Raw genomic sequence first — 13,506 nt, 5'->3', positions numbered from 1 at the left:
TTTCTTTGCTCTGGAACTTTTGTAGGTCCTTCAGAATACTCACAAATGCTTATCACTGTTTCTCAGGCAGTGATGTTTAACAAGGGTTCTTACTGGAACTAGGAGGATCTGTTTTGGGGAAAGATATGCTAATCTGCTTGTTCTAGGAGTCCTGCTAAACATAGCCTAAGGGACAATGCCTACCTCTCTTAGATCACAGGGCCTCTGTTTGGGCTAATCAAGCTTCCAGGAAGGCAGCTTCCCTGGGCATTCCAATGGCAAAGTGGTCATGCAGACCTCAGCATTCCAAAGGCCTCTACCCTTCTGTGAAACCTTCCCTGCCCCCCATAACAGCCTCTGTGTAACATTTTTACAAGCTAGGTATTAATTGCTGAGTTCATGCTCTATGTTAAGCCCAACTTCTTGGCAAATAGAGCTTCAGAAAGTCAGTTTTCTCCAACATCAGAAATACTCCTCTCTGGAATCTTACAGCTTCAGAACATCTTTGAGGGCATTTTAATTTCTTCTTTACTTGTTCATCGGGTAAGCTTTTGCCTCTAGTTTCTCCTTCTTGTTCCTTTTGGGCTGCATTATAATTTGGATTTTATACACAAAGAATTTTGAATTTTCCCCATTATTCCCTTTTTAATACAGTTTTGGGTATGCTTAGAAAATTGTGCCAATCACAAAATTCATATATGGTCTGTAATATATACGAAATAGTTTGTGATGTTTATGTATATGAAAACTCCATGGGTCAGTTAAAAGAATACCATATCCTGTGAAAAATCCTTCTGAAAAAATATATATTTTAAAATTAAACAATGCTATTCATTGTATAAAACTCAATATAAAATACTTCTCCCTAATGAGTAGGACATTCGGGCTTTTTTTTTTAAAGATTTTATTTATTTATTTGACAGAGAGAGAAATCACAAGTAGGCAGAGCAGCAGGCAGAGAGAGAGGGGGGAGCAGGCTCCCCGCTGAGCAAAGAGCCTGATGCCAGGCTGAATCTCAGGACCCTGAGATCATGACCTGAGCTGAAAGCAGAGGCTTAACCCAATGACCCACGCAGGTGCTCTGATATTCAGGCTTTTTTATACTTGAATACATGTAGAATTATTTTAAGTACTATTAGATCATCTCATAAACATTGTTCTGCACAGTTTTTAGCTACTATTGTAATAACATAGGCAAGTTTGTATCATACCGCTTTTGGGATTTTTCACTTTCAATATGCCCATGACAATGAATATTATAGAAGTACCATAATTCAGTTAACTTTTTCTCTTAATAAAGAGTTTTGGAAACACATTCATGATATAATAAATGTTTATGCCCAATTACGTCTTTTCAGAGCTCTAAGTAATTTTGTTCTATGCATTAATAAAAATAGAATTGTAGTACAAATATTAATACCACACCTATTTTTTAAAAGATTTTATTTGACAGTGAGAGAGATCACAAGTAGGCAGAGGCAGGCAGAGAAAGGGGCAAACAGGCTTCCTGCTGAGCAGGGAGCCCAATGCAGGGCTCCACCCCAGGACCCTGAGATCATGACCTGGGTCTAAGGCAGATGCTTAACTATCTGAGCCACCTAGCCTCCCCATATACAGACTATTTTATTATTTGTTGCAGTTTTATTCTGTTAACTTGCTGAAAACACTGCATTAATAAACTCTGAAACTTTGCTTTTGCTTTTGAGACTCTATTCACATTTTCCATAACCAGTTTTACTTAATCTGTGTATGCTTCTGTCTAAAGGCACATTTCAATATGTATTTCCTACAAATAATGAATTTCACGCACTATTTCATTGTAGTAAGACACTAGCTGAGCAGCATTTCCCATTTTCCTGGCCCTGGGTCGTGTCTGTAGATTCCTTCGGATTTCACCCTACAACGGTGCCATCCACTACACTTTATTTAATCTGTCATTACCTCATTGATTCACAAATTTAGTCACTTTTCCTCTCTTTGCCATAGTTTCATCACATACTCTCGATGCTACCTTAGCACTTGAGGCAGAGCCTCATACACAGATGGGTAAACCTCCTCGTGCTTTTTCTGAATGTACAGCATTTTTGATGCATTAATATTGAACTCATGGACAACAAAGCTATGATCTAAAAGCAGCTTATCCGACACGCTTATTTCCTCTGTGAGATGGATCACAGCCTGTGTATATGAGCTGGACAGCACTTCCATAACATGCTTGGGGCCATCTTCAACAGTTCCCGTCACCACCACCACCAACAAATGAAAAGAACAGAGTGTTAAATAGATCACAGAAAAGGATACTCATTTACGCATATTAGATATAAACCAGAAGGCAGAGCTTTGCCTTGTCCAACCACAGCTGGGAACATGTGTGCTAGGCAACTCAAAGTTTTTGCTGCTCTGCAAAAACTTAGATGTCCACTGATGGTGACAGCACCGAGGCATTGCTTTTGAGGTTTCAAATACATTTTAACAAGTAGGTGAATTCACAAACAAGGGAATCTATAAGTAATAAGGATCGACTACATGTGTGTGTATATATATATATACACACACATATATATATATACACACACACACATATATATACACACACACACACAAATAGGCATATGTAGATATATATCCATATACACATATATAATGCCTTAATAGCTACTTTCTCATTATGCTATCAATTTAGTAACAACTTATTTAAAATAAAGTACAAATCTGTAAACTCATACTCTCACACTCTCTCTTGCTTACTCAAATAAATAAATAAAAGCTAAAAAGACTCACACTAATTTTCTAATAAATATTAAAAAAAATTAAAGTTAACAAGCCAAACAATAATTTTCAAAATTGTTTGTTCAGATATTGATGGTGGAACTTCATTACCTGAAGGTACATGTGCAACAATTTGCTTCCTCTCATCTCTGCAGCTTAACTGTAATTTGTCTCTGCTGGTAACTCTGCTGCCCAGTCATAGCTAGTACACAGCTGTCATTAGGAGATGAAATTTAAAGAAATAAAAAACATCTTGAGATCGCTACTATGTGTTTTATTTTTTATTTTTTATTTTGGGAGGTCAATATTTTTCAAAAGCAAGTACCCAAAAAATTACATTTGCTTTTTATGATTAAATTGAATTTCCTAATTTTATCTATGAAGAGGATGAGACTTAGGAGTGAAATATACATTGAAAGGATTCTCAAAACCACAATTCTATCCCCAACCTAGCTACCGATGTTTTACTTCTATCTCTGGGCCTTAGCAACCTCCCTTAAAAATAAAGAGGTTACTCAAACTGTCTTTAAAATTTCACATATGCTGACACCAAGATTGAAGTCAACAGACAGCTCTCATGAGCCCTGTAAACTATAGAGATTCGGGGCACATGGTAGCCCCCATGTAGAGATGTGATAGTCGATTCTGTCAATGTTCACCAAGTCTTTTGCACTCAACTATAATCTAACCTACCCATCCAGTATTCTATTAGGGAGTCAGAGTGGGCTTTCCTGGCACATTGGCTTAATTATAGGCAGAAGAGGTGAGGTGTGAGTGACTTTGTGGGGGCCTAAGGAAGGTAGCCCCAATGTATGACAATAAGGATTATTTTGAATTGAAGTAATTTAAGAAACAGCCAGTACAAGAATACTGACTCTTCTTTGTCTCCAGAAAGCAGGAAATGCATCACCCTTGGGAAAGGTACCCTGTCTGCACCAAGAGGTAAAGAGACATCCTTATCATCCGAGGTAGGGAATGTAGGGCATGTAGGGCCAAAGGAGCCTATATAAATAAACCTTGTGAAAAAAATAGAAAGATAAAAATAAATACAGGGGCTCCTGGGTGGCTCAGTGGGCTAAAGTTCTGCTTTCAGCTCAGGTCATGATCTCAGGGTCCTGGGATAGAGCCCGGCATTGGGGTCTCTGCTCAGTAGGAAGCCTGCTTCCTCCTCTCTCTCTGCCCTCCTGTCTGCCTGCTTGTGATCTCTGTCTGTCAAATAAGTAAATAAGTAAATAAATAAATAAATACAGCTTGTAACTACTACTAACATATTACCTCAGCCCAGATTCTAGTCCAAATTATAATTCCTTACTAGTTGAAGCTCCTGAACGTAAGTTTTCTTTGTCCCGTCCATTCCTCACAGATAAATTATTCTTTGTCTAAAATGAACAAACACTTCACACTGGGGAGCCTGGGTGGCTCAGTCGGTTAAGTGTTCCACTGTTGGTTATCAGCTCAGGTCATGATCTCTCAGTCATGGGATCGAACCGTGCCTCAGGTTCTATGCTCAGCACGGAGTCTGCATCAGATTCTCTCTCCTTCTTCTCCTGCTCTCTTTCTGTCTCTCAAATAAATAAAATCTTAACACACACACACACACACACACACACACACACACACACACACACACAAACAAAACAAAGAAAAAACCCCCCACTTCACGCGTTGGTCATTTCTTAGGGTCTGAAGTTTACTACTGGGCCTCTATGTGCATGGGGTTAAATATTGTTTTTTTTTCCTGTTAATCTGTCTCATGCCAATTTAATTTTTAGACCAGTTTAAGAGAACCTTGAAGGATAGAGTAAAATTTTCTTCTCAACAACCTTAACAGAGTCAACTTGCAATAACTGATAATAATATGTAAAGGCTATTTATTTCATACATAGTAAATGGACTATTATACCAGTTACACGAGAAAATAAAATCACACTCTGAATTAGAAGTCAAAAAGCATGAATGGTACTTAAACTTGGGAATTACCCAAGCAAGTGCTCATTGATACACTACGGAATATAACTCACTGTAGCTAACTAACATCATACTGAATTCTAAAATTAGGGACTGAGATCAGTAACATAGCCTCTGCATATTTCTCTAGCTTTGGTGAAAACTAAATTAGAAAATGACTATTTTCTAAAGTATGCTTTTAATCTGTTAAATATTCCATATAAATGTATTATTTCTGCCACATGTTGTAATTCGTCATTCCTATTGCAAACACTCCCTTCCCTTCCTTAGAACACATTAACCTCCAGTATTCAGTTTGGTTTAGTGAACCATCTCTGGATCCTAATACGTATTTGTTGGGTTTTGACACTGTAGATGATGGGGTTCATCAAGGGTGGGAAAAGGATATAGATGTTGCCCATGAGGACGTGGACCACAGGAGAGAGGTGCTTTCCAAAACGGTGCACCATAGTCAGACCAATGATTGGGATATAGAAAACTAGAACTGCACAGATGTGGGAGACACAGGTCTGCAAGGACTTGAATCGCTCCTCCCGGGATGCAATAGTCAATACTGAGCGCAGGATCAAGATGTAGGAGACCAGAATGAGCACTGCATCCAAAAACAGTGTGCAGATCACCAGAGCCAGGGCATAGAAGCTGTTGAAGCGGATGTCAGAGCAGGCGAGCCGAAGCAGGTCCTGGTGCAGGCAGAAAGAGTGGGAGAGGATGTGGGGGCGGCAGTAATCAAAGAACTTTAGGCGGACAATGGGAGCAGTGAGGAAAATCCTTCCTAAAATGGCCACACCAATGCTGATGATTCTTGTATTGGTGAGAATGGATTTATATCTCAGAGGTTTGGAGATTGCAGTGAAACGATCAAAGGCCATGGCCAGTAGGACTCCAGACTCCATGCATGATAGACCATGAACAAAGAAAGCTTGAGCAATGCACACATCCAGACCAATCTCCTGGCTGAGCCCCCACAGGATGCCCAGCACTGTGTGTACTGTGGACAGCCCCATGCATAGGTCAGTGAGGGCCAGCATGGCCAGGAAGTAGAACATGGGCTGATGCAGGCTCGGCTCTGTCCAAATCACGTGCAGCACCAGGCAGTTCCCTGAGAGTACCATAGCATAGATACAGGAGAAAGGGATGGAGAGCCAAGGGTATTCCCGTTCCAAACCAGGGAAACCCGCAAGGAGAAAGGTGGAGTTACTGACTTTGGAATCAGGTTGAAGAAACATGAATCTATAAAACAGAAACCTCTCAGAAAAAAAAAAAAAAAGTGTGTGTTTGTGTGTACGTGTATACATATATATATTTATGGAAAAGCTTATTAAGAATCCTAAGTGTTTTCCACCCCTTAATATAAACTTAGAGGTAAAAGTCATAGAAAGAATGACTGGATTTGGCACAACTCATTATATATAAGACCAATGCTTTTTACCGAAATTGCATTTGCTCTGAAACAAACTACATTATGCCTACATGTGAAATCTCCTTGTTATTAGGTCATTACCCTATCAGAGGAATCCATGTCCATATCCACAATCTCACTGTCACTTTCTATTTCAATGCTATATACTATAAATAACAGAAAAAAATGATTTCTGGCATATGAAGGTATAATAATGAAGTTTAAGTATACCAAGTAGAAAAAGAAAACACATTTGAGTTTTTGCATTTGAAACCTGGTGAATTAAAAAAACAAAAAAAAACAAAAAATAAAAAATAAAACCTGGTGAATTAAATTGCAAATCACTGCCACCGGCTATAAGATTAACCTCTGCCTGTTACATAAGACACTCAGTCACTTGGAGAATTCATTTCTCAGTCATGTTGTCCATTCTCACATGTCGTTTTCATTGCCTTAATAGAGAAAAACCGTCACTCACAGTAGAGATGGTCTCACCAATCTTGAAAATGGATCTTGTTCTTCCTCCTTTTGTCCCAGTAGCAGGGACATTCTAGGAGAAGCAAAATTTATGCAGGTCTGGGAATCACTAGAGTGAAGCCTGAACCCCAAGAGGGGCTGAGAGTGAGTGATTACAGGGCTGTGTTCCTTTGGGGGAATGAAGGCAAAGCCCGAGGCAGTGTTTGTAGGGCAGACTCTCCACTCCACCAAATTCTGAATAGTCTCACAAGTGCACGTTTGCAATTACAATTCTCCTGTCCAGGGAGATTTGGAGTAAATGTCGGACAGAGAGATCAAGAAATGTCTTGTAGCTTGCTCCCTCCCTAACGAGTCCTTACATGTTTTTTGAAGGGCAGCAGATATGTTCTATAGAAAACAGCCTATTGTTATTAACATAAATTTTATTTTATTTCCCTCCATTTCAGTTACAACTTTTCCCTCTTTTTTTGATAACATGACTTCAGTATTCAAAGACTTCATGTGCTGGCAAATAAAACATTCTTCAAAGTCAATAGTTTTGTGTAAGGTTGATAATCCTTATAAGCTGCTTGAAATCTGAGTCTCTACTTTGATAACAGCAATTACACCAAGCACTTTTTTTTAGCATTTAAATTGTGGTAAGAATTTTAGCATTATTTAATTCTCAGCATTAGAGTAGTTCTGTTATCTAATTAAATTTCTAGAATTACTGAACACACATATCTTTTATTTTAATGGCAGTAGATAAAGAATGTGCTTATAAAGCCAGGCTTTCTGGTTTAGAAACCCTTCTCCAACACCTGTGAGTACTCTGTCCCTGGGCAGGATACTTAGCCTCATCTAAAATGGGGATGATGACATTACTTCATAGGATTGTCCTGACAATTGTGTTAGATGAAATTGCAAAACATTTAGAATCGCGAAACACACAAAGCAAACACTTAATACAAGTAAATTGTAATTGTTTCCATTTCAGAGATGAAGAATCTGAGGTTAGAGTGGCACTCTTTAATATGTTATCCATGAGCCACCAGGGCCTATTTTGTACTTGGAATGTGGCAAGCCAAATTGAGATGTTATGTAAGTACAAATTACAGACTAGATGAAAGACTTAGTTGGGAAAGAATGGTTTAAAATGTCTCTTCAAAAATGTTTATATTGACTACATATTGACATAATATTTTAGATATAGTAGGCTAAATAAAACTTAACATGGATTTTACCACTCAGTTTTTCTTAGAATATCTAAAACTACATAATGACACGTGGTTAGAGATATGCACTGGAAACTTTCTGAAGATCACATAGCTATGGCATTAATATTGTTCCAATTACTTAAATGTGAGTCTTTGGACCTAACCACATAATCTTTCTACCTTAGAAAACAATTTTAAAATATTTATTGTTGAAAAGTTTAAGTCATCCAACCTGATCATTTTCAATGTATTAAAAAAATCTAGTTCTGATACTATACTTGATCTTAGCCAAAAGGCTGAGAAGCAAATGTAATGGTCTGAAGGGGCACGTGCACCCAAATGTTTATAGCACCAGTGTCCACAATTGCCAAACTATGGAAAGAACCTAGATGTCCATCAACTGATGAATGGATACAGAAGATGTGGTATATATACACAATGAAATACTATCCAGCCATCAAAAGAAATGAAATCTTCCCATTTGTAACAATGTGGATGGAGCTAGAGGGTATTATTCTGAGCAAAGTAAGTCAATCAGAGAAAGACAGTTATCAATGATCTCCCTGATATGAATAATTTGAAAGGCAAAGTGGGGAGTTTGAGGGGTAGGGAGGGAAAAAATGAAACAAGATGGGATAGGGAGGGAGACAAACAATATGAGACTCTTAATCTCACAAAGCAAACTGAGGGTTGCTGGGGAGAGGGGGTCCGGAGAGGGTGGTGGGGTTATGGACATTGGGGAGGGTATGTGCTATGGTGAGTGCTGTGAAGTGTGTAAGTCTGACTATGCACAGATCTGTACCTCTGGGGCAAATAATACCTTATATGTTAATTTTTAAAACAGAAAAAAAAATCTCTAGTTTATGAACACTACACTACAGAAACTCACTGTGGAGAGACTTTGATTTCCTTTAATGTTGTGGAATAAATATTTGAACTTCCCTCTGGTATAAATACTTAGAAATACTGGATACATTTAAGTAAAACCTTTTTTAATTTCCAGAAGCCAAGATGTAAAAGGTAAATGAAATCCACAGGAATATGTGCCACAAATCACATTGTTTGCTTACACTAACAATATTAGCAATTCAGAAACTGTGGTTCATATTAATTACACAAGACTCATGTCCCCACACTCATTTCAGAAATATAGGAAAGATGTTGAAGATATTAGAACTGAGCTCCCATGTAGAACCAAAATGATGAATGGATACAATTCAGAAAAATTAAGGGAAGAAAAGTTATCTTTTTCTCAGGAAAAAATGACAAAGATTTTGGTAATAATATTCCCAGAAATCATTCTTGACTTTTTTCCTCCTTCTTTCATCCCCATTTCTTCTGTTTTCTGGCAATTTTGAAATAATATATAACCTGTGAGAAAAAAGAGACCCACAGGGGCAAAGCAAAGTACAGTTTAAACACTGAATAGAGAGGGTTTCTTCCCTACATATTTAGAAGTTTTGGAATAAGATTCAAATAGACTTCATATTTGGTAGTAAAACATGCTATAATTAAAACCTATGCAATTAATCAAAATGTTATAAGAGGGAATTTTATAGCCATAAACGCCAACATTAAGAAACCAGTATTTCTAATAAACAATTTCACTTATCACCTCAAGAAACTAGAAACAGAACAAACTAAGCCCAACGTGACAAAAGAGAGGAAAAAAGAAAGAAAGAGCAAAGATCATAGCAGAAATAAATGAAATGGGGATGAAGAGTACAGAAATGATCAATGAAACTAAGCTGTTTTTGTAAAAGATAAACAATTTACAAACTTTTAGCTAGACTAAGATGAACATAAGAGGAGTCTCACGTGAATGAAATCAGAGATGAGAGATGAGACATTACTACTGATACCATAGAAACAAAAAATCATGAGAGTTTTCTACAGATTATTATAGACCAACAAGCTGGATAACCTAGAAGAAAAGGATAGATTCCCTAAAACATAAAACTTACAAAGATTGAATCGGGGGGAAATAGGAAATTTGAACAGACAAATGATGAGTAAGGACGTTGAATCAGTAATCCATCATTGCACACAGAAAGGCCCAGATCAGACGTGATGGTGAACTCTACTAAATATTTAAAAAAGAATTAATGCCAACCCTTCTCAAACTCTTTCAAAAGCTTGAAGAGGAAGGAACACCTCCAGACTCATTTTACAAGGCCAACATAACCCTAATACCAAACCTAGATTAATACACTACAAGAAAAGAAACTATAGACCAATAATCCTGATAAACACAGATGAAAAAATTCTTGATAAAATATTAGCACACTGAACACACAAAGCAGGAACAGTATATTAAAAAAAGCATACATCAAGATTCAGTGGGATTTATCCCTGGGATGAAAGAATAAGTCAATATATGCAAATTAATAACTGTGATACAACACATTAATATAATATATTATATTATAATTAATAATTAATATTATATATAATATTATATAATATTAATAATATTATAATTAATATAATAAAAGACAAAATCATCTCAGTAGAGGCAGAAAAAGCATTTGACAAAATATATCATCCTTTCATCATAAAAACTCTCAACATATTGAGTACAAAAGAAACATACCTCAACATAATAAAGGCCATATATGACAAACCCATGGCCAATATTATATTCAACAGCAAAAGTTTGAGTTTTTCTTCTAAAATCAGGAATAAGACAAGTGTGCCCATTCTCCCTACTTTTATTCTACATAATTGGAAATCCTAGACAGAGCAATCAGACAAGAATAGGCCCAAAAGGCATCCCAATAAGAAATGATGAAGTAAAATTGTCTTTGTTGGCAGATATTATCTTATATAGAGAATATCCTGACGATGACACAAAAACAAAAGAAACAAACAAACAGAAAAAAAACAGCTAGAATTAATCAATAAATTCAGTAAAGTTACAGGATATAAATCAACATGCAGAGAACAGTTACATTTCTATACACTAAAAGCAAAACATCTGAAAAAGAAATAAGGACATCAATCCATTTACAATAGCATAGAAACAATAAAATACTTAAAAATAAATTTAACTGTGCGTTAGCTAATTTATGGCGGTAATCATTTTGCAATATGTGAAATATCAAGTCAACATGTTGTGCACCTCAAATTTACACAAAGCTATGAGTCCTCTCTAACCTCAATAAAGCCGACAGGAGCTGGAGAGAAGCTCTAATTGAGAAAATTAGTGATTGCTGAGAAGCAGTTGCTGACAAACACCGGAAAGTCTCCAGAGCAACAGAAGAAACAGAGTATCTACCTTGTGGTAGCTGGTGAGAGTTGAAAGCCTGGTTTGTGAAGGAAGGCAATGTGATAGAGGATCTTAAGCTCACTGATGATCTTGCAGAAAGCAAATAGAACTGATAAATGAGATATTCTTAGTGTAAATTTAAAGATTAGAGAGAACCCCTGAAACCTTTAAACCTCATGCTTTATGAAAGCAACAGGCATTGAAAAGTGATCCCAGTGAAATTGAAGACAGAGAGATGAGTAGTTCAAAGCATGTGCCTTGAAGTCAGCCTGCAAGGATTTCAAATCTTCACTTACAGTGACTTTAGCAAGCTGTTTAATCTCTCTTGAACTCAATGTAGTCATCTATAACGAGGGCTCACAATAGTGCCCACTACGTAGGGTTTGTGTGGTATTATCTATTTTACAATTGAAGTATAACTAACATACAGTGTTATGTTTCTGTAATAGTTTTTAATCGTTTTTAAACAGTGTTTGAACTTCAAATGGAGTATGTGTCTGTTAAATAAAACAAGTGCATTCCCCATGGCTAATTCTAGATTGCAGGCAGATGATGATTATTTTGATCATTCCCTTTGAAATGTGAACAGAATATCTCTAGGGACATGCAGTCCATTTATATCCATATCCTTCCGGATGTTATATACTACGGCCCTCCAGCTCTCTCTTGGTGTAAGCACTTACAAAGATACGATCTACTTTCTTCCGAGCAGACAGAAACAAATGTATCTTGGAGTTTTTGCAATTGAGTTGAGACTTGAGCAGTAATTGGCAGATAGAAGAGAAAGATGGAATCACGGGTTGTATGAAGAGACAGACTGAACAGCATTCAAAAGATGAAGAGTAACTACTTTTTACAAATACTCTGAAAGATTAATAGACATCTGGAAAGTCAAAATTTATCATAATTGCTAGCTGCTTGAGAAAAGACAAAATCTATTAGGATCACTTTTTCCTTCATCTACGCTCAGTGTTTTTCTAGGTAGAAATAAAACAAGATTCTTAAATGTGGAGAGGTACTTGGATAACAGATGTGAACAACAATAAATGTGACTTTTTAATTTAAAGAATTCTGTATTACATACATGCGCCACTTTTGCTCGGATTGATCCTATATGAGAAAACAAGTTGTATGAAAGTTACCTAGCAAATGGACACCAGCGTTGACTCATAGAGAAAATACCTCACATCATCCATGCTTGCTTTTCCACCTTTTGGCACCAATTCCTCAACATTTCTCCTAACAGGCTTCCCTGGCCTGGAACGGGAATACCCTTGGCTCTCCATCCCTTTCTCCTGTATCTATGCTATGGTACTCTCAGGGAACTGCCTGGTGCTGCACGTGATTTGGACAGAGCTGAGCCTGCATCAGCCCATGTTCTACTTCCTGGCCATGCTGGCCTTCACTGACCTATGCATGGGGCTGTCCACAGTGCGGACAGTGCTGGGGATCTTGTGGGGACTCAGTCAGGAAGTCAGCCTGGATGCCTGCATTGCCCAAACTTACTTCATTCATGGTCTGTCTCTCACAGAGTCTGGAGTCCTTCTGGCCATGGCTTTTGATCGCTTTACAGCAATCTGTAATCCTCTGAGGTATACGTCCATACTAACCAGTGCCAGAATCATTAAGATTGGGCTGGGAATTTTGGTTAGGAGTTTTGCATTCATCCTTGCTCCCATCATCCGCCTCAAGTTTTTCCACTATTGCCGTTCCCACATCCTCTCCCACTCTTTCTGCCTGCACCAGGACCTGCTTCGGCTCGTCTGCTCTGACATCCGCTTCAACAGCTTCTATGCCCTGGCTCTGGTGATCTGCACACTGTTTTTGGATGCAGTGCTCATTCTGGTCTCCTACATCTTGATCCTGTGCTCAGTATTGACTATTGCATCCCGGGAGGAGCGATTCAAGTCCTTGCAGACCTGTGTCTCCCACATCTGTGCAGTTCTAGTTTTCTATATCCCAATCATTGGTCTGACTATGGTGCACCGTTTTGGTAAACACCTGTCTCCTGTGGTCCATGTCCTCATGGGCAACACCTACATCATCTTCCCACCCCTGATGAACCCTATCATCTACAGTGTGAAGACCCAACAGATCCGTGGCAGGATTCAGAAGTGGTTCTCCATGAAGAGGGAGTGAAGCACTTTAGATTACAGAGATGCAAGTGGTTTACATGTAGAAAATTTCAGGCAGGGAGAGGGGAGGAATATATTTATTTAATAAAGTTAAAAATAAGGCAATTAAAAACTAAGACTTATAGGATATGCCATTACTTGAAGGATTTGTAAGTATCAAAAATGGTAATCAAGTGGCACCTGGGTGGCTCAGTGGGTCAAAGCCTCTGCCTTCAGCTCAGGTCATGATCCCAGGGTCCTGGGATCAAGCTCCGTATCGGGCTCTCTGCTCATCATGGAGCCTGCTTCCCTTCCTGTATCTGTCTGCCTGCCTCT

At 37.9% G+C, this 13,506-nt stretch overlaps 2 protein-coding genes across 2 annotated transcripts; one reads left to right on the top strand and one right to left on the bottom strand.

Annotated features, from left to right (window-relative positions):
• Nucleotides 1-5,006: 5,006 nt before the first annotated feature.
• On the bottom strand, nucleotides 5,007-5,942 carry LOC125079531 (olfactory receptor 51V1-like). The gene has a single exon (XM_047693210.1). The coding sequence runs from the start codon at nucleotides 5,940-5,942 to the stop codon at nucleotides 5,007-5,009; it is 936 nt and encodes a 311-aa protein (XP_047549166.1).
• A 4,914-nt stretch (nucleotides 5,943-10,856) lies between these two features.
• Nucleotides 10,857-13,195, top strand: LOC125079747 (olfactory receptor 51V1-like). Its single transcript, XM_047693515.1, has 2 exons — nucleotides 10,857-10,862; nucleotides 12,230-13,195. Exons 1-2 carry the CDS (start codon nucleotides 10,857-10,859, stop codon nucleotides 13,193-13,195), a joined length of 972 nt encoding a protein of 323 aa, XP_047549471.1.
• Nucleotides 13,196-13,506: the final 311 nt, after the last annotated feature.

Source organism: Lutra lutra, chromosome 10 (genome assembly GCF_902655055.1).
Source record: "Lutra lutra chromosome 10, mLutLut1.2, whole genome shotgun sequence".
NCBI classification, from domain to species: domain Eukaryota; kingdom Metazoa; phylum Chordata; class Mammalia; order Carnivora; family Mustelidae; genus Lutra; species Lutra lutra.
This window is presented reverse-complemented; position numbering and strand designations above follow the sequence as displayed.

Excerpts from the sequence above, each read along its gene's own strand:
- LOC125079531 (XM_047693210.1), bottom strand. The coding sequence starts at position 5,942 with ATGTTTCTTCAACCTGATTCCAAAGTCAGTAACTCCACCTTTCTCCTT.